This window comes from Glycine soja, chromosome 15 (genome assembly GCF_004193775.1).
Source record: "Glycine soja cultivar W05 chromosome 15, ASM419377v2, whole genome shotgun sequence".
NCBI classification, from domain to species: Eukaryota; Viridiplantae; Streptophyta; class Magnoliopsida; order Fabales; family Fabaceae; genus Glycine; species Glycine soja.
Genome location: NC_041016.1, coordinates 50774179 through 50800979, shown reverse-complemented (window position 1 = coordinate 50800979; position 26801 = coordinate 50774179). Strand labels below are relative to the sequence as shown.

Sequence of the window (26801 nt, the reverse complement as noted above, 5' to 3'; positions counted from 1 at the left end):
GTTTAGATAACGTATACATTTAATACGGTTGATATGCATATAAGAAAAAACAGTGTTCAATGCATATAAGAAAAAATAGTGTTTAATCAATAAATGCAGTGATAGAGTGTTCAATCAATAAAAAACATTAAATGTATTTTTATTTTATTTTATTTTTTAAAAAAATAGTACAATGGAATCTAGATTCTGTTGTTTAATTTTTTTCCACCTCGACAAAATAATAATTATGTTATATTGTGAAAAAATAACATCAAAATCATGTGTTAAGGGGGTGCAAAAAAAAAATTAACCTAATCGTAATTTAGTTATGTATGGGATAATAAAAAAATATGGAAGGAACTCGTGATTCCATTGTACATTCAACCAAATTATAATTTGATGAGAAACATTATTGAGATAAAAAAGGAATAAACCTGTTGGTAGGGACAAAAACAATTGGAATGGAGCAAGGACAATTCCCAATTCTTTTCTCTTTCGTGGCTTATACAGCCAGACACTCTGCCTCCTCATTCTCTACCAACGTTCACTTCAACCATAACCACGGGTTCGTTTCTCATTCTCCATCGCTCCTTTCTGTGTTTCTTTCACATTGTTTTTCTCCCCTAGGTGTATGCCACTCTTCGCAATCCATTTTTACTCGCACTGAATTGCTGAACTTGCTCTATTGTGTATTATAATGACTGTTGCGTATTTCTGTGTTTGTTTTGGATTTTGAATCGCTTTGGATGATGTACTGTGGGGGTGCGGTGTTTGTGCTAAAAGTTTTATACTGAATTTTAATTTTAATTAATTTGGAGGGTACCATCATCAAAGATTGAATTGGGGGTCATGGTCCCGAGTTTAAATTTTATAGTACATATGATATTTAAAATTAAGATCATTATTGTATTTGAGGATTTAATGGTAGACGTAAAGCTATTTACGTATTTTTTTATGAAACAATTATTTATCTTTAAATAGTATTATTGTATGGATAATGACATTATCTCTTCTTTTAGACAAATACTATTTTATTATCTTGTGATTTTATTATAATTGATTTTAAAATTAAAATTTATTTACTAGTCTTTGTCAATGGCATAAACTTATGAACATTAAGAGACTAACAACTTAAATTTTAAGATATAGTAACAAATATATATATATTTCTTATTACTTTGGTTTTCATTGTCATTATTTGTGACACACTAACATGATCTTCTTCAATACACAGTCTTTTTATTATTATTATTAATTGAACTTAGGTACTAAAAAGTTTGCAATAACTCATTCTCTATCTTACTTATCCTAGTTAAGGGTCCAATCTAGTCATGTTTTGCAAACTTTGGAAAAACAATTGGATATTGAAAAACAAACTTTTAATAGCATGTGTTGTAATATTGGATTTATAGAAAACTGTTTAATTTTTTTTTCGAAATATGTTGTTTATTGTATATGTTTTAAAAAATACATAAGTGCACAATTCAGAATGTTATTTTGTAAACTTCGGTAAAACAAATTAGGTATTGTAAGACAAATCTTGATAGCATATATTGTAACATAGGGTTTTTTTAACACAATATTTTATTTTCTTCTATATAAATATATTTTAATTATATATTTTAAAACTAATTATTTATTTATTTTTGAAGAAAGAAATACATTTAAAAAAGTATATTTATAAATATTTTTATAAATTAATATTTATATAATTTGACCCCTAATATATTTCTGTCTTCGTCCCTGCATTGAAAGTTTTAAGTTCAGGACATTATTTATGTAGAAGTATTAGTATATATAGAAACTTTTACTTTGTTTTGAATGAGGCTAGTGGCTAACTTTGCTCTACTACCCATCGTTTTGAATTAAATCATACCTGTGATACAATTCTGCAGTACCTTCAGTCACCTTAAAATTTGAATTACTTGACAAAAATATATATGTTCTATTACAAATTTATAATTTTAGAACTTTTTATTTTTCTAAAATAATTTCAATATAAATTTATTTTCTCTAGCTTATATATCTCAAGGCAGGTAGAGGTGATTTTGGTGTATAACATATAATGCAACCTCAATAACAAGCATAACAATGACACCTGATAGTTGATAACTACTGAAATTGAAGTGCAGATGACATTATTTCGATTAAAAAATATGATTATTCTATTCATACTTATTTAGCATTGATATTCATTTTTTTATAGTAAATTCATTATAGTAGAAATCTACCTTTTTTAAAAAAAAATTAACATGAGAGAAAATAAATTAAAACAAAAAAGAAATACTTATAGATTTAATTAATTACTTTTTAACTTACAATATATCATTTTATAAATTTATTGTAAAAAATAATATAATGTAACTAATTTAATATAATATTATCTCATATTTAAATTTGAATAACAATGTTTTAGATTTGAATAAATTAGATTTTTAATTAATAAATATTTATATTTTATTTTATTTTTTGGTACTAAGGAGGGTTTATTTTCTAAAGTATAATAATAATAATAATTCACACCTTCAATTTTAAGTAAATAAATAAATTTAAAATGGTAATAAATTTAAGTAAATAGAAGGAATTCTGAAAATTCTCTCATCGTTGCTTCTGAACCCTATCCTCACTCTCTATTTTGATTCTGTCTCGAAGTCTCTCATTCCCTCTCTCTCTCTCTCTCTCTCTCTCTCTCTCTTTGTGTTTTTTCTCTCTCGATCAAAACTTTTGAACAGTTCAACGAGTCGATGTACGTTTCTCCTAACACTCTTTTGCTTTATCCCAATATCATTGATTCTCGCGTTTTTTCAAAGCTTGAGTTTTTTTAGCAAAAGGGCTTGGATTGAAGGCCAAACGAATCATTGTGATTTTTAAATATATGCAAGATTGCGAGATTATATATGTGGAATGTTGTAACTGTTGATATGTGTTGCTGTTTTCATTGGATGATTATGCATTGCGTGTGGATACCACAGTAGTGCCATTGTATTTGTGCCCTCCTTAATGCTCACACATTTAAATATTCTGTAAATTGTGACCTTTTTTTATGCTCATATAAATGGTATATAATGTGCTGCCTCTAAATTCTAGTGTTTATTTTATCATTCTCAGTGTTAGGCTGTTGCTCTGATCTGGAGTTTGATCAACTGTACCTAATTGACCTTGAACGATGAGCGAACTTCTTTTTAATGACATTTTCAAGGTCGAGAAGGTAGACCCTGATGGTAAAAAGTATGACAAGGGTATGTGGCGCACACCTCTTATTTCTTGTATTCTTAATTTCTCTCTCTCTCTCTCGTTTTTTTACGAATTGACTGCATTAAAGTATGAATGCTTTGGATATGCAAAACTGTCTTAATGAGTTAATAATTTGATTTTAATACTGGGGTGAAGCAGCACCTTGTGATTTTTTACTTGAAGGTTGCCTCAATATAAACCATTGATTATTAGCGCTGCAGTAGTTTTGACTAGGATTTTATTACTTTTATTTGAAATCATAATGGGTTTGTAGATAGATAAATAAAATGCTGAGTTCTATTCGTTGAGGAGTTTTAATGTATGAGTAAATTAAAGCAGATATTGAGCTGAAGTCGTTTGATTGAGGAAAAATGAAGTTTTGCTGTGGCTCCAAGTGTAAAGTGCACTTCTGACATAAATAAATTATGAACATAGGGGGAAAATGGTGTATTTGATTACGAAAACATTCACTATTTGTGGATATGGCAGGTTGTGATAGACTTCTGCAACTCAATTGAATTTAGTTTTAGTAAAGGACTAAAGGTATATACAATTTGCAGTAATTTTACTCTTCAGTTTCGCTTTAGATGAGTATTAAATTTGTGGAATTTTGACATGCTCGATAAAATCTAGTGATATAGCTTTGCATTGCTCTGTATTCGTCTGTGTGCTTTCCTCCTGTTTACGATTTCTGAATTAATGAAGTGAAAGTTAGTTTCATGGCTATCTTGTAGTTTCTCGGATTGTGGCACGGAGTGAGAAGTGTGACATGTACCTGCTTCTAGATGTAAATACCGAGATTTATCCGATGGGGGAAAAAGAAAGATTCTTGATGGCTTTGTCTCCTTCACTTGTTCTGAATACTAAGGTAAACTTAATTCATTTATGGTTCTTCCATTCTTTATTGCAGTTATAGACAATATCTACATAGTTCTCTTCTTTACTTAACAAGTTGTTTATACCAATTACATTATCCAACTCTAATCTAGGCTTTATTGTTTGCTTGATCATTTTGTGAACTCAACAAAAAAAAAAAACGTGCTTGCTGTTACTTGCTCACATATATTATGTAGAGGTGCTTTCTAATAATGGTGCTAACTAACTAAACAGTTTCTCATTTTTTATTGTGGATACATTGGACTTGAAAATTGGATGGTTCTTGTCCTAACATAGCTTGCCTATATTTAGCATGGACTGGTTAGGGTAAATTCAGAATGACAAGGCACGATGCATTTATTTTGAAACTGGAACAATTAGTTCTATTGACTATGTGGAGAAAGGTCCACAAAATGACTATTGAACAGTCATATATAATAAAATTCAGTAAGCTCTCTTTGGAACATTAATAAAACCAGTGTGGTCTCTCAGAATATTACCCTCTCAGATGATGATCTGCCTGTAAATACATTTATTTTGAAACTGGAACAAGTAGTTCTAATGCCTGTATAGGATTAAACAAATTATAGATGATTAAGGATTTCTTGGTGTGACAAGAAATAAAGAGAAATTTAGTAGGTTGTTCCGAGTAATAGTCTGTAACCACAATATTATGTTACTATATGAGTATGTAGCAGGTAGGATAAATTCTTTTGTGTTATCTACAATATTGATACTGTTGAAGTAGTTTGAATGATTTATATTTGTCACAAAAGTAGTGGATATTGCCTTTATAGTGAATTGATTTCTCTCCAGGATGGCTCGGTGTCAATTCAAGACAAGTTTGAATACATCATGCATGGGAGGTTATATAACATTACGAAACCCCAGCTTGAAGAGAAGGAATGTTCGAAACCTCAGCTTGAAGTGTATGTAAACATTTACCATGTTATGTTGGTGTTTTACTCCATTTTTTCTCTTCAGAAATATCACCTTAGGAATCAAGGATGTTTAATCAAACCGTGCTTTACATGACAAATTGAATCATCAAACAAGTAGTTTATCTGTATATTTTGCAAGTGCTATGTTTCTTTGCTTATTTCATGGAGCTTGAGTAGATTATAGTCTACTTTTTGCTTAATGGAATCTTATCTTTACAACACAAAATGGTGCACAATGAAGGATCCATAGTGACAGGAAAATATTTGTGCAATTTTTTTTTATATGGAAGTAAATATATTCTTGTATATTGATGTCAGCGAGATTTTTTCACAATTCTACTTTTTAATTTCATATTTTGTGTTCGAGATTGCTCAAGTTACCGAGTTCTTTTTCTTGCTCTAGGGAGGTATATGCATCGTTTGGTGGGCTTCAGTTGATGCTGAAAGGGCATGCTTCCCATTGTGTTAAGTTTGCAGTCGATCAGAAGTTGTTTTTACTAGTCAGGAAGGTTGAAAGTTGATGTTGGTGATGGGCCTGAAAAGAAAAACATGCTAGCATTAAGTTATAAGTAATCCGTATAAAATAAATTGATTTTTCAGAAGAATGACTTTTGTGTTTTGAATGTTTATCTAAAGTTAGTCTTTTTTTGTATATTGGATAAATAATTTAGGCATGTACTTACTGAAAGATTTTGCAGTTGAAAATTATTTTAATGTCCACTTTTATTTATTAAACTGAAATATTTTTGCTAGAGTATAGAGATTGAATTTCATTATATATATAATTATGCATATTTTACTTTTCCCTAATTGACATTTCCTTTATCTACTAGCGTGAACACAGAGTGCTTGTCCACATTTTTATTCTTTGAAATAAGATTTTATTTGTAATTAGTGGGATGGTTTTTAATATCATTTGAGAGGTAAAATAGTATAAAAAAAATATGGAGACATAAAGTGGGTGTTGCTATTATAATAGTTATATAGGTTATAGGTACCATTTTATAGTCATATGGATCTCACATCTTTTATTCTTTAACTTAAAATGTTTCTTCTATTTTTATCGGTACTATTTTTGTCCTCTAAATCAAACAAAACATTAGTGACTAAGAGATAAAATGAACAGGAGAAAGTCAATTTTAAAAAACAGAAATAAAAAATTCATAAAATTAAAAAATCATCATGGGAAGAACCATGGGCCTATTGTGTTTGGGCTTGTAAGACACTGGATGTCTAGGTGGCATTTGTATCCTATACCTCCCAATATCAATCCTACACCTCCCAAAAAGTCTAAATAGTCAAAAATATCCTCAGCCCTTACACCTCCTCTCCCTTTTCCATGCACTGCCCAAACACACTATTGGGCACATTTGCACTATTTTCACTTTCCATTCTCACATCATTTTCTGGATTTTGGATTCTGTTACCTCTTAGTGAATAGGTGAGGCTTAAAGGTTTGTAATAAGCATTGGCCTTCCCCATCATCATCTACCCTTTCTGATTTGTTTTTTAAAGAGTAATATTACTTCTAAAATTCTAGGGTATATTTGGAAGTGAGGCCAGTTTATCTGTCTTCCCTCTTTTCCACTTTTCAAACTTATCTGTCTTTTCTCTTTAACGCATTTTAAACAGAGCCTTAAGAAAAGGTAAACCAATGTTTAATGTATAATTTAATATTAAAAGGAAAAAAATTATGTTATTTTTAAGTGAAAATAAAATTTAATTTGAATTAGTTACATTTTATTCAGAGTTGGACATTTATGTCACGTGCTCTCTGTTTGCCACATAATTATATTTTGTCACCTCATTTTTTTTCTAATCAAATAAGAACGAGTATTAATTATTTTTTTTATTTTCTTCATTTATTTAAATAATATAAATTATATTAAAATTTTGTCTGGTTTTAAAATGCTTTATTTCGTTCTTATTTTCTACGTACACTATAATATATAAAATTATATTTAATTTTATTTAAATGACTTTTTTTGTTAGTGAGTTATCAAGTATATCAATTTTTTTATTTTTCTTTTTTGTTTGATTGAGCTTTCACTTTACATTTAGGGAAAGGAAACAAAATGTATAAAACGTGAAATAATTTTTTTAATTCCTTAATAAGAAAGAAAGCTAAACAATTTCGTTTCTCTTATTTGGTTATGTAGAAGTAAAAGTAAAGAAAGATATCAATATAAAAAGACTTAAATATTTTTAATTAAAAAATGTAAAAACAAGAATATTTTATTCTTTTCATTGTATACACCACTTTTCCCTCTTATTTTCGTCCAAAAGTGGTCTCATCTTTTCTTTTTTTGTTCTTTCAATTTTGGAAGACTCCAAATGATTACACCAGAAAAAGAAGACTCAACTGATAAAGCAGATAACTTTATTTTTTTGGGTCTGTCCTCCCTTTTTCATGCTTTTCGAACAAAGCATTAGAAAAAATGTAAGACAATGTACAGTGTCTAATTAATATTAGTAGATTTCACATTTTTCCTTCATCTTTCACTTTATTGTTTAGAAGAGCCTAGACAATGGATGAACATATAATTTACTTTTATTTGTCGGTCCTTGTTTGTCTTTTCTTTTTGGCGTGTTTTAATTAAAGCATTAGAGAAAGATAAGACAATGTTTAATGTCTAATTAATATTAAAAACGATAAATTATACTATTTAAAATATTTAACTATATAAACCATTTCCCTCTCATTTATGTCAAAACCCTAAGGACTATAAATATTAATTGGTCTCATATTATTATTTTTTTACTTTTAAATTAAAAGACTCCAAATAATGAAAGAAACATATTTCTTTTGTCCCAAAATAATTATCATCATAAATTATTTTATACAGATAAAAGAATAAATGAAACAAAGTAATAGTTTTATAAAATTAATCTTATATTATCATTAATTCATTTATAAATTTTATTGTTGATTATTAATATTATAAGAAATTTAAGTGAAAAAAATAAATAATATTATATTAAAAAATTAAAATGAGAATGATCTGTCTCTATGTCACTTTTATTTAATTATCTGTCTTCCTTTCTATTACTTCATACTAAATCATCTGTCTTTCCTCTTTCACGCAATTCAAATAGAGCACTAAAGCAAGTTAGTCCAATGTTTAGTGACTAATTAACATTAAAAAGAACAAATAAGTATATTTCTAAAAGCTTTCACTTTTAGAGGACTCCAAATGACAAAATAAAAAATGAATTACTTACTTTTCTTTTGCCACTTTTTCGTTTGTCTTCCTTCTTTCACTAGTTTCAGACATATACATTGTTAACGAAAGATAATTAAGACTATTAATATTCAATATATAATTAACATTAAAAAGAATAAAAAGTAATTATAATTTTTAAAATATTTATATATTATTTATAATTAAAATTCTATTTCAATAATTTATACAATAAGAATTAACATTTAAAGAGACATTGATTTGCTTAAATAAAATCTTAAAAAATATTTTAGCAATGTACCTTCAAATCCCTTGGGGGGGTTACTGGGGACAAATTTGGTTATAGGACAAAGATATGGTGAATGATGATTATCCTCATAGGTTAACTCATTCCCCTCCATGTTCAGTATTTAAAGGAGAAAGGTCTTCACACTCCCAATTCCTTCTATTCTGTGCCATTTGCAGCCTCCTACTTGTTCAAACTCCACCCTTTCTCTCCTCTTTTTCCATTTATAAAAACACCCTCATGGAAACAATGCAGGGTCACCACCACCATTAATATTAGTGACACCCTCATGTGCCTTAGCCAATGAACATGTGATAGAGAGCTACAACACAACTAGGTTACTGTAAAACTAGAGAAAACTGCCATTAAAGCCGAGAAAAGATAAAAGATATCTATTGATATTTTTCATTCATTATAATAAATAAAGATTATTACACTTATATCAATAGTCCTAAGTGATATCAAACAATATATTTGTTTTTATCCGTAGAAATCCTAAACAGATAATAACTCAATCATAATAATTATCTAAGTGCCAACATCATATTATTTTAATAAAAATATATATAATTTATAAAAAAACACATGTTTAATTGCATCCTATAAAATTCTTGAGCCATTTAATCATCTTTCTTTTGGACTTCCTTTGATTCATCCTACCAACATGAACGATGATAAGAACCTGGAAAAATTAACATAATAATGATAATGATGATAATAATGATAACGACAACGACAATGATAACACATTCAGCCAGGAGCATGGGGAACAAGGGAGTTTTGAATTGTTTCAGAAAAAGGAGAAAGGGAGGCAGAGAAAGTATTACTCAGATGGGAACGTACGTGAGACTCAGTGCAACCCCAACACCACCGGTTTCACGTTGGCAACTTCCAACCCTTTATCATCAGATTAATGCATTAAATGTGTTATATTATATGTAATGTAAACCATTTCTTCTTTTTTTCGTTACACAGTATGCAAACCTTTTTCTATTATTATAATAAAGTTTTTCGTTTGTTTCAGAATATGGGAAAAAATTAACCAAAAAACAAAAAGGAATGTGCGAAAAATTCATTCAATTAGCAATTTATTATTGATAGATTAACTGATTAGACAAATTATATGACGACAGTTTGGCCGAGTGGTCTAAGGCGTTATATTTAGGCTCTGTTCCTAAATGACGTGGTTTCAAATCCCACAGCTGGTCATATCCGATAATTTTGTTTTGAAATTTCTAATTGGTTATAGACAAATTAATTAATCAATTATTAGTTATATATATACTAGCTCAATAAGTTAGTTAATCACGAAGTTTATACAAGAGGCATTCTTTTCTCATACATTTTAGAATTCTATCACGCTAATCAAATAGGAAACAAATTAAAATGAATGAAACTTAATTTTATTTTGTGCATTAATAGGTATTTTTAGCTGTGCGGAAAATTTAGAAACAGACATATATAAGCAAAAAAAAAAAAATCACTATTGGTAAATGTTTTTTTTTAATCAAGGAATATTCTCATTAACCGATCTAAAAAAGAACAATGATACTTGTACATTCTATTATTTTAACACAACTTATAAATACTTTTTTATTACTCTTTATTTTTCTTTTCTTAATTCCTATATATCATGTTACCCATCATATTCTTTTTTTTTTTTTTCTCTCTTGGATAGCATTTGAGGTGTCCAAATATATTTTTCGGATATAGAAATTGGTTATGTTTGGCCCAGTCAAAAGTGTGTTCTATTTGCTTCTCTTGCACAATTGGAGGGTTTTTTTTGGATCTGCTTGCATAATTGGGGTTAAATCTCGACTCCAAAGAACGTTTATCATATCATGGGGATACAGGAAAGGGTCATGCGTGATCGTGCCATTCTCTTTGTTTTCCGTCAAACACAAAACGATCACTGACTTTTTCTTTTAAAATCTTTACCCCTATTGATTCCATAATTCTTATGGTTTGTACAAATCTCCCTTCGTAACAAAAAGCAGTTCTGATTAATTTGTTAATATATCTTAAAGAAACTTTATGCAAAGATCCATATACCAACACCATCCAAAATTTGTTATATATTAAATGTATTTATATAGCATTATATTCATATTTACAACAAAAATAAAGGGAGCCATTCCATTTCACTTTCCGCATTCAAGATACAAAAAACTAGTAAGTTCTTGTTTTTGCTCCATAATGCTAGGCTGAAAGAGGTGTTGCACGATGAGGGGTGCAAGATGGGGGACTTTGTTTTCCATAAGAAGCACCATTGACTTCAAAGCAATAATTCCTTAGTAGCAGTCTTCCCTTGCCATTGTCACTATAACCCCACAAATTAATGTTGTCCATAGTTATGTTTTGACAAGGCTTATCTTTACTGCAGTTAAAAATGACTGCAATATCAGATTTGCTGCTTCCTCGAATATTTCTGCATGCCACGTTGCTGATTTGCACGTGTGAGTTTCCAAACACCAAATATTTTATTCAGCTTCAACTATATATATAATAACATTCCCATAATGATGATGTTGTTCCAAAATCAAACTTTGTTGTGTTCAGCATAGCTGGCTAGGTACAATCATTGTGCTACTATGGTTTTATGTTATGGCAACTATCAATGTACAGGTTATTGTTTTAAGGGTGCATGTCTAGTGAGAGACTCTTTATGTGAGAGTGAGAAAAATAATATTAACAATAAGATCTTATCTTAGTTAAGATTAAAACATTAAGTCATGATAGTTTTTTTAAGAAGTCAAAATTTGACCATCTATATATGGTTGTATGGTTATACTCTTCTCACTCATAAAAATGACTCTCTCACTAGATATGCTCCCATTGTTTTAATATGTAAAATGTCTTTCACTAATTAATGGGGGAACTGTCTGAATGCAAGAAGAAGAAAACAAAATTTCTACCGATAAAAAAAAATTAAAATGCTTATATTTTAATTACAAATAATAAAATAGGTGTAAGACAAAAGGAGTTATTACTTATTATTAATATCACAATGTAAAAAATGTTAACTAGCTAGAAGCACAAACCTTAAGGTCACATTGATGTAGTGGACAATATTGTTGATCAATGACAACGGGATTTTGCACATTATTCATGACAATGTCTTCATAGACGAACTTTGAAGCCTTCAAATTTTTCTTCAATGGAGCAGCCCATGTTTTAATTCTAAGACCATTGCTAGTACCAACAAATGTGCAATTCTTGACAACAATATCTTCCACATCAGTTTCTCCATCATTCTTCCCAAGGCTTCCAACACTAATTCCATGACCAGGGCCACAAACGACATTTGAAATCCGAACATTCTTAGTGCCAGAAATCATAGCAACACAGTCATCGCCAGTGCCAATTTTCACACCTGTGATGTTTATCCCATTTGTTTGGGATATTTTGATTCCATCTGTGTTGTGATTGTTCTCGGGGGATTTTAGGGTTAGGTCTGTGAAGGTCATGTTCTCACATCCAAACACTATGAAATGGCCTCCTTTGCTATCAATGGAATGCAAGTTTTGGACATGTCCGTTGGTGATGAAGTCAAAATCCATAGTCTGACATAATATGGAACCACACAAGATGTTAGTGGAAGTTACAACATGCATGTGAAGCTAGGAATATTATGGCAGAACAGCTTGAGAACTAATGGATCAAAATATGAAATTCATTGAAATGGATCAAAATTAAACTTGATTAATGAAAACATGAAATGGTGGATTTTAATAGAATAATGATGCAAAGTTATGACATGTTGATAACACAAGTTAGTAAGGGTATACTTGTAGAGGAAATGAAATCAATATTAAGGAATCGCAAACAACATAACGAGGAAGAGCTCCTCTTTGTCTAGCGGTTAGGTTTTTTTACTCAATCTTGTTCCACATGAAATTGACTAATGAGAAGACAGTTTTATAATTACCAGACCAAAAAAAATAGACATCTCCTTTAAACACTAAGTGATAAGTTCAAATAGTTAATATCAACAACAATAACAAAATCTTATCCCAATAAATAAGGTCGACTACATAAATCATACAACGTCATTCAACATGATACAAATAATTAATATACATTAATTGATATACCACAAATTTTAATTTTATAATTGATTGATGCTAATAAGAAGTTTAATCCAAGAATTAGACAAGGACCAACACAAAATTCTAACACAATAATGATGTGGATAAAGGAACCTATATATATAATCCCTGTAAGGCTGTGTAAGCCATTAATAAATTGGTTGATCAAGAAAAAAAAGGGAAACACAAGGAATATACCGTAAAAAGAATTTCACAATTCGCATTGTTTTTGCATTTTTGGCGAGTGGCAGATCCTTGACCATCCAGTGTGCCTGCCACCTCCATTCACATTCAATTGGTCAATATATCTGAAATTTATCCATTTTTATCAGTGAGCAAAGATGGGTCTATTGGAGCCTTCAGAACACCTTTAATTTGGAAGGTTACTGAACCATTGCATGGACCCTTAAATATAACACTTTTGAGCATGTAGGTTCCTTCTGGTATCAAAACCGTTGCCGATCCATTCCAGTTGCATGCATCACTCTACGCTTTCAAAAATGCCTTCCATAAATGAGTAACACATGCATTAGTTAGCTCGATAAAATTAAAGAATAATGTTATTCTCGCAATAATTTCTCACAACACTTTTTGATATCCCTTTTTTTTATCATCGTTAATACATCACTTATTTTATCTTCACTTTTCTCTCTTATCTATCTCTTTTCTTATAGGCTATGTTTGGAAAAAAAATTGAAAAATTGTAAAGTTAGTTGGCCGCTAAAGCCTAAAAGTTGTTGACTGAAATCACTTTATAAATGTTTTGTAAATTCATTTGTTGAAGTAGCTGATAAACTTAAAATGATGGAAATATACATGTCTATATGATATTTTTATTAAAAAAATAATTTTATTTTATGGATAAAATATATTTGTGGGTAATTACAATTTTACTTTTTAATTAATTTTAAACTCTTATAATTGTTTATTTAAAGATCAATCATTTTAATTATAAGTTTTAGTTTCAATTATTATATTTTTTTTCATATTGTGCATTCTACTATTAATTTTATATTATATCTTAAAATACTCCTAGTCTCAACCATGTTTAAAATAAAATAAAAACACATAAACTTAAGTAGGATGCTTTATTGTATTTATTTGTATGGTAATAAAATCCTATATTATCTAAAAGGGTAAAAGATAAGAAGTTAGAAACTAAAATCCTACTTGAAATAATATCTCAAAAATGTTACATGTTATTAAAAAAAACTGTTTATCAAACACTACTAACTTAAAAAAAACTGTTTATCAAACACTACTAACATAGTTAAATAAACTTTTCAACTAAAGGTTAAAAATTAACTAAAAATATTTATCAAACATACTCGAAGAGTGAAATTTAAAATTGTAAAAAAATGTAGGTAGAAATAACATTATTCAAAATCAAATTGTAAAAGAAAAGTGAAGGGGGGATGTGGACAAAGGAAATGAACATGCTTACAACACTGTTATCTTCCTTGCCATCTGTAATTGCACCGTACTCTGCCACGTTGAAAAGCTTAATGTGTGCTTCTGCAATAAATGGCCATAAGCATAACATGAACAAATATTTTCCATACATTTTATGTTCTTCTATATAGCCTTTCTTCATTTTCTCTCTTTGTAAGCTGTCTTCCTTTTCACGTGATAACAGTATAATTCCTTTACACGTGCGCGCAAACATATATATTTACAAAATATATGTTTGTAAAAGTCTTTGTCAAAATTATTTGTCTTAATTAATACTGAATCATTTTTTTCAGGTTTTATCTGATATTTAATGCTTTATTAGATAAAATAAAGAAAATCATAATTCTAAGAGATTTTGACATTCAATTAATTAATTGATTTCTTAAATTTTTGAATGGAGTCAATATGCATTCATAAGAAATTGTGCGTGTGTAAAAATTAGTCTATAAAAAATATTCTAAAATAGAAAAAGTCAAATGCTATGTTTAAATAAAAACTAATTATAAAAAAATTAATGCTTAGTATACATATATTTAATATTATTATTATATTCATAAAATGCATTTAATATTATTAATGTAGTATCAGTAAATTTAATTATATATTTTTTTATTTAATAAATGTAATTTATGCTTACACTTCTTAAATAAATTTATTTCTGTTTAAATTTATGTATATTAAAATCCTATTAACATTAAAGTATACATAATAATTTTTATTAACTTTATTATTGTTTAAAAAATATTTTAACTATTATTTATGATATGTAAACACTAAATAATACTAGTATTTATTGTGTTTGTTAAATATAATTATTTGAGTATAGATATTAATGTAATAATTTATATAGATATATAATTTTTTCTACGCAATGTGTGTGTAATACATATTTTCTTTTAGCTGTAAATCAATATATAGAAAATACGAAATTAAAATATAATATTATTTAATATTTTTTACTTGACAGAAAAATTATTAAACTGGATTTAAAAATTTAAATTGAAGAAAAATAGTTTCTATTCAATTAAGATAATGTGTGTCTACTTTATGTTTGTTCTCATTTACTTATTTTAAGCTTACAAACTTTTAGGTTAAACTCAAGCTAAAGCTACCCAAGTCTTGGTTCTACAAAATGGAGTTTCTAGGCAAACTTTAAATGTGCAAACGTATTTTTAAGAACAACCAAACATATCACAAAACTAATTTTAGAACACCCCAAACAGAAAACCAAACATAGCATAAGTCATCTATATCAAATTGTGCAAAGTATTCTATTATTACCCAGAGAAATTAGAGGCATATCGTTTCGCTTCACATGTAGGAACGGGACAAAATCCCTTACATTTCATGCGTGGCATGGGACATTCTCAATACAGGAAATATGATTCACGTCCAAATCTGAAGTAAAATGGATAAGAGTTCCAATTTTTTTTAAGTCAACCAAAATCACTTTGCATAATTCACGATACAAAGAACTGGTTGAGCCCTAACCATATTTGTCTCCCACTTGAAAATCACCATTATACTACATTAAAATTTAAAATATACTCAATAAGTAGAAAAATGTTTTTTTTTTTCACTTTGTAACATTTAAAATTAATAACATTTGTAATCATCCTATTAAAATGACTCTAGAAAATTGGCATTAGATAGGTGAGTGGGTGGGTGGGTGTATTTAAAATCATTCATTTAAAATGACTCTTAAAAACTGATATTATGTATTGTGTGTAAGATCATAATAAACAGAATTATAATTAATATATATATATATATATATATATATATATATATATATATATGCAAACTATCCACAAAATATAAAGCTTGGGCTTAACTTATTTAAACTATCAAGTCTAACTATTAGCTTGAATTTGTTTGTTTAACTAAACAAACTTCATAAGCACTAAATTCAAATCATTTACAATCCTCTGAAAAACCATTTAAACAAAACACCACCTGTAGCCAAACAAGGCTTTGCAGGGTAACTCTTGGAAGACATATTCCTTGTAGATCAAACATGTAGACTAATAAATGAGACTTGATTACTAAGCATACACTCATACTCTAAAATAAGGTAGGTGCCAGCTTGTGAACTTACCTTTTTTGTAAGTAAGCTTGTACACCCTTGCTCTTCCAACAGACAGAGTTGAAGCGTATGTAAACCTTTGATTTGGCTCCTCTAAAGTGAGGATCGTGCATTTTAGAAGATAAAGTGTAATAAAGACTTTAATTAGAAAATCAATGATTGATATTATAATTAATTTTAGATTTTGTCAAATATGAGTTAAAAAAAAGATTTTCTTAAATATGTATTTGATTTTATCACAATTTTCAACCATTGATGTTTTAATCAACAATTGTAATTGCACTTTATCCTCTAAAATGCACCTTCTCACTTCAGAGAAGCCAAATCCCTAAACCTTGTTACAATCCTTGATGATCTGATTGTGATACCAAATAAGAGTTCTTTCATATTTTTGGGGAGAGGGAGGCTTTACATTATCACAATCATTTTATTAGATTGTAAAGTAATAAAAAGAAGGAAACAAAATAATAGGAAAGAAAACATTCTAAAATTGATTTTCTAAATAAATTAAACATAGTAAACTATTTTATGGAAGTTTCATTGGCTCTCAATGATCATCTTTGGTGGAATTCCTTAACAAATCTGCTAATTAGTGTAAAGCACAAAGTCATCTTAAGAAGATTTCCTTAACAGATATGGGTATGCATTGGGAATGACAAGATTGGGAAGCTTTGCTTCACTGTGTTTTCTCTTTTTCCATGTTGTTTTCCCCCCCACTCTTCTGCTGTGGATGATCCCTTGTCCTCCAAATTCTTTTTACGTTCTTTCTCTTTAATTTAATGAACTTTTATACAGAACCAATAGTCTAACCAACATAATAAAATAGAGTCCTCATTCTTAAATGGGGGACAAACTTCTACTTCAGACAATGATTTTGCCATCACAAAACATCTTTCTTCATATTTCATAAAAACTCAACTTATTTGCATGTTAAAATTTCTTCTTTCTCCCCAAATATCAGTGGTTTATATGTTCAAATTAATTACTGTCAAATTTCCTTTTTATGTTAAAATTTTCTCTTTCTAAATCTCAGCTGCTAACACTCAAATTAGTTACTTTCAAATACCTGCTTATCTAATAAAATTAGAGTATCCTTTTGAGAGTAAATTAGTGCACATTTTGCTTAGCTTATTTTAGAGAAATGTTTTTTTTTTTATCAACTTTCAAATAAAGCTTTTGAAACATAAGTGATTATTTCTTAAAATTAATCTATTCCCAAATACATGAATATTCTCATTGTACTCTCCCCTAAAGAATGACAAACATCATATTTAATTTCTTTTCTTTTAAATTTAAATTCTTTTAGAATAATTACGCATATCTTTTTACAACCTTAATTATTTTTTCTTTTAATATTTAATATTCAACATGACTAATTATACATACATCAATTATAATTTTAAATATTTTTCTTTTATTATATTTTAAATTTTGCATAAACCTGAATACACTCATATAAAGCAAAAAAAAAAAAAAAAAACAGAGCAGCTGCAACACACTGGTGATGGAAGTTATTGGAGCCGGAGAAGGTCGCCGATGAAGTTGTCGCCACCATCGAAGTTGCCGCCAGTGTTGAAGTTGCTGTCGGAGGTCATCAAGCAGCAGCACCGTCTGAGAGCAAGAAAGGTTTTGTGAAAGTGAAAATGACTGAATGAGAGAACATGGTTCTCTATAGGGTTTAAAACCCTTTATTTTCCGTTGGACCAGGATGGGCTTCAGTCCCTTTCTCTTTTTCATTTAAAAAAAAAAGTGTTATTTCCGCCATACCTGCCATGCCACAATGTCTGCTATGGCTCTGGCGGCCACCATATGAAACCTGCAACACCTCCGCTATTTTATGGTATTTTGTAAAAATATCGCGACGCCATACCGATATAGCGCCGCTATAATCACTATTTGATAACACTGTTGCTCCCTATGAATCTTCAAAACATATAGGGGATAAAGACTTTAGGTCTACGGTTGATGCTTGGGCAATGTAGAAATAAAATGGGCAGTAATTTCTGAATCAGAATATCACATCACAGATTAGGAGATAGAGTTTTTAATGTCTAATCTACAAGATACCATTAGATTTAATCTTATTATGTATCACTGTCCAAATAAGGGACCTTTCCTTGGAGGGCATTTTAGATTTCTAAAGTTTCTCAACAAGGAATTTGTTTAAGTTCGAAGAACAGAAGATAACACTGGAAGATTTACAAGAAAACAAAAAGGATAAAAGTCCAAACTCTCTTATGTGCAAAAATAGCCAATTAAAGAAGCATCATGTGGGACTCAAGTTCAAAAGTATCGCTATCAAGCAAGTTTCTAGAAAATAAAGATTCCAAGAAATATGTGTCCAAGATAGAGTGCTGCAAATAATCGGACCTCTATCAAGCTAGTCTCTCATAATCTTCTCAGATCACAATGCAATTATATAACTGGAATTCTTAACAAAATGTATAATAAAAATGGAGACACGGTACTCTGCTCAGTATCCCCACTGGAGATCAGAGACAATAGGAAACTAGTATGTAATCCAATGCATAGAGCTCTCTTATAAATTATTATTTTGATATAGTGAAGTCAAATTTGCTTTTCAGATATAAACATAAGAAACCCTCATTCCTTGAATAAAGTTATTTTTTCTCTTTACACTCTAATTGTGAATGAATGATATGGAAGGGCTAGCATGTTTGCTTGGAGGCACTATGAATTTAGAATAATTTAAAGAAATCCTGTAACCAAAGATATGGATTGTAATGCATGAAAAAGCCATAAGAATGACACTGTAATAGGGAAACACAGATCATCCTATTTATGGTAGAGGGACAGCTTAATGCTCTCTGAATTTGAATTGACTTATTTTTATTAGGTATTTGAGTCAGGGGAAGGGGACATAAATACAGGACAAAAATGAAAGAAACAGAAAATCTCAACAAACCCTTCTCAAAAAGCTAAAGCAAGTGTCAAAGAAGCATTTCTAAGACTCCAATTCATATCGTATAGCCATAAAGAATAAACATGTACAAGATAGAATTTCTTTTGAATGTGAAGGTATTTTTCAATTTCTTTACTGACAAGAGGTCCAACAAAGATTTTATACCTTGAGCAACTTCACAGTGCTTCCTAGAAAGCCTATTACACAGATAAGGAGGAATAGAAGAACATTTAATCTTTTCCTTGTTTTCTTCTGGGCTAGTGATGGTCATCAAGAAAATTAAATAAAATCCAACTATTTTCAGCTTTTTTAACAACAGCTTCAACAGAGATTGTATACCTTGAACATCAAAAACAACTTTTCTTTTCCTTGTCCTAGGAGGTGGTGATGGATAACAAGAAGCTAATATTTACATAAAATCCAACTATAGTTGCATAATTTTGACAATGAGCAACCTTCAATCAACCATGGCAGATAGGAATAAAGGAAAACTCAAGCTGAAGACATGAATTAAAGAGCAAGATTAGCATGAGAGCCACACCGCAATAAAAAGATAATATAACAAAAGGTCCTTTATTTGACACCATAGATAAACATCATCTACTGCACCATCAACCAACATATGAGCTTTTTAATTTAAGTACAACTTCAAGGACCATCTAATAGACAAATTCCATGACGTTCATGAGTAGATAACTCTTAAAACCCTGAATCAATCATCTAGAAAGTTGCAACCCAAGGTACCAGTAATAAGATTGCTTAACAGGAATTTATCGGTGTCCTTGAGCTCGTTGCATGTCATATGCACCCCAAGCAGCAGGCCCAGGTCCATAATGAGGAAAATTCTCCACTCCAGGCTGTACCTGAAATTTACCAGTATTAGCAAAGAACAATATCCAAATTGACTGAAAGGTCATAAAAGATTATCAAATAACCATATACTCTGTAGACAATAATTTACACCACACACAATCAAATACATTTAGGGCAATAGACAAACCAAGCTATTTGCAAGCTATTCAATACAATTTTGTCACCCACAATAACCAATTGACAATTTCATACTGACCAAACTGAGAGACCAAATGTAGCAATATGCAGGTGGCAGTCAGTGTTAGGAACCCAAAACGGACATAAAGAAAAGAAAAAATAATTTTTTTTTCTGATTGAATGAAATTGAACAGAACAAGGAGAAAGACTTTTCCACCAATGGTTCACAAATGGTTTCCACTTTCTTTCAAATCTTAATCTGCTAATTCTCTGAATGCCTTCTTCCCCCTATTTATCTAATTAATTCTTCTAACTAACTACTCTACCTGTCCCTAACTATTTTTCCCTTCTCTTCTGTTGTCCTGTCTCCTAACAGCACCATCCTCTTAAATTCAAGGTAGCCCTCAGGGTTAGAATACAAAAAGTGGAAAATACACTTCTCTTTGTGTTATTGTAGCTTCTGGTCCACTCAGTTTTGATCCAGACCAAATGCATATTATAAGGTCAACTATACTTAAGAGTTAAGACACATTTGAGATGCGACAATACTTACTGGATTCATGCCATAAATGCTAGGGTAAGGATTTCCCGCATATCCAGCATCAGCATTGCCATAATTTGCATTATACCCTTGACCTACAAATAAAATCAAAGCAAAGGACAGCAAACAAAGTAAGAGCAATAGTAGGCTTAAATTCCATGAAAAAATACCACTATATGTCACAAATTGCAATTTGCTAACTCATCAAGACCATATCACGCATAAAAATGCATACCTGGATTCCCAGCCGCTACAGCAGCCCGTGCTCTTTTCTCTGCATTGGCAATCTCCGCACGAAGCTTCTCCATCTCCCGAGCCATCGCAACCAATTTCTTCTCCATCACTTGACCATGTTCATAGTTTTCTGCAAATCCCTTCTTCTCATACTCAATGGCAGCCCTAAAAGCCAAGAGGTAATTAAAAACAACAATAACAATACCAAAATTAACAACAACTCGGCATCACAGTAAACCCTCAACATATCCACCATGCAGACCATACTCTAAAACAATAAAAATATTAATTGTATAAAGTTTCTCCACACAAACCCAGTCTATAGCAACATAATCCAAAAATTAACCATAACCAAGGTCAACTATACATCATAGTGTAATTTAAAACCTTAAACACTTAAGCATGCATTGGATTCAGCATTCAACACAAACTATGCATTAGAGTGTAACTTAAAAACCTTGATCATAAAATTAAGCACAATCCACAACATTGCCTCAAAATTGAGACACAACCACTACCTTGCACACTGCAACTCTTGTTTCATGGCCTCCACATCGGCCCTCAGCGCCGGAACCCGTTTGGCATCGGTGGTCATGCGGGCCAAGTCCTGCGTCATGGCCTGCACCTGTCCGGACAGGTCCTGGCGGACGGCAGTGAGCTCCTTGACATCTGCTCGGACCTGGAGGAGCTCGGTGCGGGCGGCCTCGGCGCCGCAGAGCTCGGCCTCGAGCTGGGCCGCTTTGTCGTGGAGCTCGGGCATGCGGGCCTCGGTGTCGGCCCGGAGCGAGTCGCGGAAGTGCGCCACGCGCTGGAGCTCGTGCCGGGCGGCCTCGAGCTCCTGCTTGAGGGCCACGTGGGTGGCGGCCAGGCGCTGGTTGTCGCCCAGCAGGCCCTGGATGTCCTGGTGCTGGGCGGCCAGGCGCTCCTCGATGATCGCCGCCGGATGCAGCGGGATGGGCCCACCTCGCGGCGGGCCCAGCCCTAGCTGCGAGTCGCGGAAGTCTTCTAGAAGGTGGTGGGGATGGGGAGGGACGGGGCCCACTAGATGATGGTGGTGGTGGGCCCGCGCGCCGTATAGCTGATCGTGGAGCGGCGGCGACAGCCCCGCCGCGTGCGGCGGAGGAAGGGGTTGTCCGCGGTTCCGGCCCGACATAACGGTGGAAGAAAGGGGGAATTGGGGGAATGTGTGTGAGAGGAGAAAAGTGGAACACTTTTCGGTTTTAGGGTATGGAAAGAGAGAAGAATGACATTGTTGAGTGCGAAGGGAGAGAGAAGAATGACCTAAACGAGAATCTGGTGGTGGTTGTTGATGGAGAAGAGTAGTGTACTCTGCACAGAAGAACTGTCCCGGAGAGAGACGGGTGTTCGGCCCAAATTCACATTGAGCTTCTTTCCTTGTAGTAATTTGTAAATTTTAATAGCTTAAATATGGTTATCATATATATGTAATATGCTTTTTTTTATATTGTTACTTATTAACTTTTTATTTTAATATATGACATTTTCAGATTTTTATATTTGATATATGTTGTTAAATTTGTTAAATGATGACATGGTATACGGAACGTCACATCATTAATATCATGTTACTAGCATATTATATTTTATTTTTTCATGTCATTATTATTTTTTAATTATTTTGAAAAACACGCCTTTAGAGTCGGCTTGCCCGAATCCAACAAAACAATGCCGACTCTAATTTGTATCGATGAAGCTTAATCCAAATTTAAAACAAGCTACCTCCAAACCAAACTATCATATCCAAATTGAAACCCCTACACGATTTTGCCCCAAATCCATATTTGTGGCAAAGGCTGTTGTGCAAAATTCAGATTTCATGGGCAGCAAACCAAAAACGAAGCCTGATCAAAGATTTGCGGCGAAGTAGTGGTTTTCATGTTGTTTGGCTCAAATCTGGTGATGGGTGGTGGTTTTGGACATGAATATAATGATGGGTGGTGATGGTGGAGGAAGGGTGAATGGTGACACGAAGGACAAATGGCGGTTGTTGGTGGCTATGGTGTTTGATGGAATGGTGTTTAGGTTGAAGGAGAAGATTGGAAAAGAAGATGATGTGTTGTGTTGTTAGAGTCGACTAAGCTGACTCTAGCCTTGTGTCTTTTTATCCCATTAATGACTTGGAAAAGCAGAAATGGTATGGCATTCCGTTAGCCATGCCACCATTTAACAGAGTCAAGCTAACGACAATTACCAAATGCAAAAATCTAGAAAGATTAGGTAGCAAAAAAAAAAAGGTAGTAATCTGAAAAGGGGGAATATTACATGAAAAATATATTTAAGTCAATTTTAATTATAATTATAATATTTTTAAAGCTAAATTACTCATAATTTCCTAAATTGCTTACATTTTTTTATCTAGAATTATGAAGAAATAAATCAGTTGGATCATTAAAAAAATTGTTTTCTAATTGGGTCTTTCTGTTTGAGTCTCATTACGTAAAATTAACCACAAAACCTAATTAAAAAAACAATTCAAATTCAAGGATCCAATTGAAGAAAAAAATAGTTAGGGATATAATTAAAAAAATTAAATAGTTCAAGAACTTATTGAATAATTCTTAAATTCTTCTCAAGCTTTCAAGATATTCTTCTCAAGGCTCTACAAAGTGGCTTCTAAATCCAATATTGTCATGTTTGCAAGTTTACACTAGGTATTATCGCCTCTTTAGGTCAGTATTTTCCACCTCTTCAGACCAATATTGTCACCTATGTAGTATTTTCAACCTCTACAAGTTCTTCAATTATTCTCACATTGGTAGGTCTAATCAACATAAGTATTATTTCACAAATCTCTTTAGACTTCACCCTACAATAACATTGTTTCTAACTCATACAACTAAGCGCATGTTTGGATTAAAATTTTTGCAAAAACAACCCAAGTCTTGTTTTCACAAAATTGAGTTACTATACAAAATTTTGATGTGCAAACGTATTTTTGAAAATGACCAAACATGTCATGAAACTAAGTTTACTCTCCAAACTGAGTTTGGAGCACTCAAGATAGAAAGCCTAACTAAACATAATTTTACAACTTTTTCAATTCACATTCACAAAAGAACATAGTTACACAAGGGTTGTTGTTTTGGACATGACATAGGGTTATTATTATGGACATGATCCTACATGAATTCAGTCATACACCAAACCTTTTTACTTGGTTGTCCACGGTCCACTTACCTTGGCATCGACATGCTAGCCCAAATCACAGCATTCATTTTGTCTCTTACAATAAGAGTCAAGTTTGACGGCTTTGTGCCTATGCTATTTAATTGATATATTAAATGATGCAATTGTAAACTTTATTTTGTTATCATTAAAATTAAGGGTCAATCATCTTAAATCTATATAACACACTCATAAATAGCGAATAAGAAAACGATGGAGAAAGGCACATACACTACATACCCTAATGGGCTTACAGGCCTAATGCCAGTCGAGAACACTACATCTCCCCCTTGAAGTTGGAGCATGTAGATTATATGCACCCAACATCCTTGAGGAAAATCCAAATCCAAGAAATGCACAATTAAATCAATGATCATAAATGAAAGAAGAAAGAAGCGTATATGCTTTGTCATGGTTAAACAAAATAATGAGGTCAATGTTTGAAACATACCTTGTTGCAAAGTAAACATACTCACCTAGGTAAACTGAAATCACATAATGAGCGAATGATCCTATGATTCAAGAATCATTCAACATTTGTATTACATCATGTCCATTAGAGGAGGGTGATAAATAATTACAACATAGCAACACCATGGACGAATAATCTCAGATTAGTTCAAACTCGCGCACCTGAAACACTAACTTGTTACCATAGAGTGTTTGAAAGGGATTGCTTAAAATGAGTTGTTAGAACTCAAAGAGAATACAAATAGTTAGTGTTGACCGCTTAAAATGACAATAAATAAAAGTTAAGAGTTTCAAAAAATTATAAAAAGTCATCAGAAGGTATTGTTGATTGAGAACTTCTATAACTTATGTTTGAACTTGATCATAAGTTTACACAATCCATATCCAACACACCAAATATAAAATATAATATAATATTTTAAAAGACCATTTTTCATAACGTTTCGGGGACATAGAAAGAAAGAAGTAAATAACTAAGAAATTAACAGTGAAAAATAATAGTTTAATAACCTTTATTGATATCTAGACCCACAGATATTGATATGTTTTCTTGAGCTTATTTTGTTGTAGATTGATGATGTGAAGAACTTGTTCTTGAGGCTTTGCATACACACCATGTGTGTCCTTCTTTCCAATTCACCAAAATACATGACATCACCTTACTGTAATAGAAGTTGAAGATGTTATACATCCATTCACCTTAACATGAAGAAATAAATTTAGGAAAAGAAATCTTAGTACTTAAGGGTCCTCTTGTCAAGTAACAAAATCCCAAGTGGAAGCTTTGATGGAGTTCCTAACAATAGAAATAAAACAAAAGAAGAAATAAAAGTTAGTTGAAAACTAACAAGATGCAGTGATAGAAACAATGGCGCACCCACTTCACTATCCAACACGTTATATAATTTTTTTAAAGTATGAAAATAAGAAACAAAAACAATACAACAAGTCACATACACACAAACTTGAAATAAAGTGAAGTCATTTCAATGTGTAGAAGGAGAGAACAAATGAGGTCAACTTTGCTCACTCACAACACAAATAAATGTATATGTTATGGGTTGCAAGTAACATTTATGAAAAATACTAAGTTGAGAAAAAGTTAGAACATACCATCAAAGTACAATGGTGTGCATGATAGAAAACAAAAGTCAAGTGTTAAATGTTCACATGCAGATCAAACGAAAAAATGCTCACAAGTAGCTCTAACTCAAAAATCCTAACCCGTGAATCTCAAATTATTTCACATTAGTGCTCACATAAGACAAACATGCTCTATATAGATTAAATCAACCTTGAAGGCAAACATGAGGCAGAATCACCTTTCAAATGCTTTGTTGCATACTTTATGCTACACAATCACATACACACAAATATTGAAATTAAGAAATAGTAGATAATTTAAGAAAACTAAAAAAGAATAAGGAAGCAATATATTTTTTTTCCAGCATAATGTAAACTATAGTTTGTAAAAGAGAATCAATATTTAGAAATCAATTCCAACAAAATAATTCAAATGGATGGAGATGAATACAGAAATTTACCTTTGAAGATTTTTGTCATTGTAGTATCATTATGAGTGGTAAATTTCCACCTAACTTCCCTAGCACTGCAAAGTTGAAACCATGTAGATTTTGAAATTCTATTCATCTAAATTGTTTTTCATAGACATTTTATCTCAATTGAGCCAATTTATTTCTCTTGAAGTTCCATGTTTCAAACCCCTCCAAAAGTTATTGATTGTTGGAAGATGGACAATAGAGATAGGGTGGATGACAATATTGGTTGTCTGGTCCAATACTTTTATCTTCTATATTGGTCATCCAATCTTCTATAATATGGTGGAGCGCCCAGAAGGGAGCGTTCAATCTGGTGATTCATTAATATAGGTTGTGTTGTAACTATAATTATTTTTTATTTTTCTGTTGTAACCATTTTCAGTTAGACAATTAGTTGTTGTCTTCTTTATAAAGAGTTTTGTATTATAGGTTTAGAGAGCTAGAAAGTGCTTTCAATCCCTTCATTGTAAATTCTGTTATTCACAATAAACTTAGCAATTTTATGTGATATCTCTCCTCTCCTTCTATCATCTGAGCTTTCTTATTTGAATAGAATTTCCTGTATTTTTCCCAACAAAAGCTATTCATCATTTTCTATAATTGGTCTTTAGGGGATGCTGGCACAAAAAAACACTCATGTAGTAAGAAGGGATATCTTGAGCACAATATTTTACTAGAACTTCCTTGCCAACTTTAAAAAGGTTTCTGCTTGACCAATGATTGATTTTCCTCTAGAGTTTATCCTTCAAAAAACCAAAGATTACTTTCTTACT

General features: G+C 31.2%; 3 protein-coding genes across 4 annotated transcripts; 1 reads left to right on the top strand and 2 right to left on the bottom strand.

The window, feature by feature from the left end:
• Positions 1 to 476: 476 nt before the first annotated feature.
• Positions 477 to 5771, top strand: LOC114387090 (DNA-directed RNA polymerases II, IV and V subunit 8B-like). Of its 2 annotated transcripts, none has more exons than XM_028347214.1 (5): positions 477 to 544; positions 3088 to 3218; positions 3948 to 4081; positions 4906 to 5018; positions 5434 to 5771. In XM_028347214.1, the coding sequence occupies exons 2-5, from the start codon at positions 3146 to 3148 to the stop codon at positions 5549 to 5551; spliced, it is 438 nt and encodes a 145-aa protein (XP_028203015.1). In that variant the 5' UTR covers positions 477 to 544; positions 3088 to 3145; the 3' UTR covers positions 5552 to 5771. The 2 variants fall into 2 exon arrangements, with proteins under 2 accessions (XP_028203015.1, XP_028203014.1); XM_028347213.1 differs by lacking the exon at positions 477 to 544 and adding an exon at positions 2573 to 2725.
• Positions 5772 to 11521: 5750 nt separating this feature from the next.
• Positions 11522 to 12058, bottom strand: LOC114386272 (polygalacturonase-like). The gene has a single exon (XM_028346235.1). The coding sequence runs from the start codon at positions 12056 to 12058 to the stop codon at positions 11522 to 11524; it is 537 nt and encodes a 178-aa protein (XP_028202036.1).
• Positions 12059 to 19531: 7473 nt separating this feature from the next.
• LOC114388510 (protein FLX-like 1) lies at positions 19532 to 22227 on the bottom strand. Its single transcript, XM_028349028.1, has 4 exons — positions 21331 to 22227; positions 20814 to 20977; positions 20591 to 20673; positions 19532 to 19910 (listed from the first exon to the last, which is right to left on the bottom strand). The coding sequence occupies exons 1-4, from the start codon at positions 21963 to 21965 to the stop codon at positions 19818 to 19820; spliced, it is 975 nt and encodes a 324-aa protein (XP_028204829.1). The 5' UTR covers positions 21966 to 22227; the 3' UTR covers positions 19532 to 19817.
• Positions 22228 to 26801: the final 4574 nt, after the last annotated feature.

What these genes read in the sequence shown, in the direction of transcription:
- LOC114387090 (XM_028347214.1), top strand. Translation starts at nt 3,146, where the DNA reads ATGAGCGAACTTCTTTTTAATGACATTTTCAAGGTCGAGAAGGTAGAC. An exon ending in CACTTGTTCTGAATACTAAG is followed by an intron (nt 4,082 to 4,905) that starts GTAAACTTAATT and finishes ATTTCTCTCCAG; the next exon opens with GATGGCTCGGTGTCAATTCA. An exon ending in TCGAAACCTCAGCTTGAAGT is followed by an intron (nt 5,019 to 5,433) that starts GTATGTAAACAT and finishes TTCTTGCTCTAG; the next exon opens with GGAGGTATATGCATCGTTTG.
- LOC114386272 (XM_028346235.1), bottom strand. Translation starts at nt 12,058, where the DNA reads ATGGATTTTGACTTCATCACCAACGGACATGTCCAAAACTTGCATTCC.
- LOC114388510 (XM_028349028.1), bottom strand. Translation starts at nt 21,965, where the DNA reads ATGTCGGGCCGGAACCGCGGACAACCCCTTCCTCCGCCGCACGCGGCG. An exon ending in TGTAGCGGCTGGGAATCCAG is followed by an intron (nt 20,674 to 20,813) that starts GTATGCATTTTT and finishes TTTTATTTGTAG; the next exon opens with GTCAAGGGTATAATGCAAAT. An exon ending in GCATTTATGGCATGAATCCA is followed by an intron (nt 19,911 to 20,590) that starts GTAAGTATTGTC and finishes GGTAAATTTCAG; the next exon opens with GTACAGCCTGGAGTGGAGAA.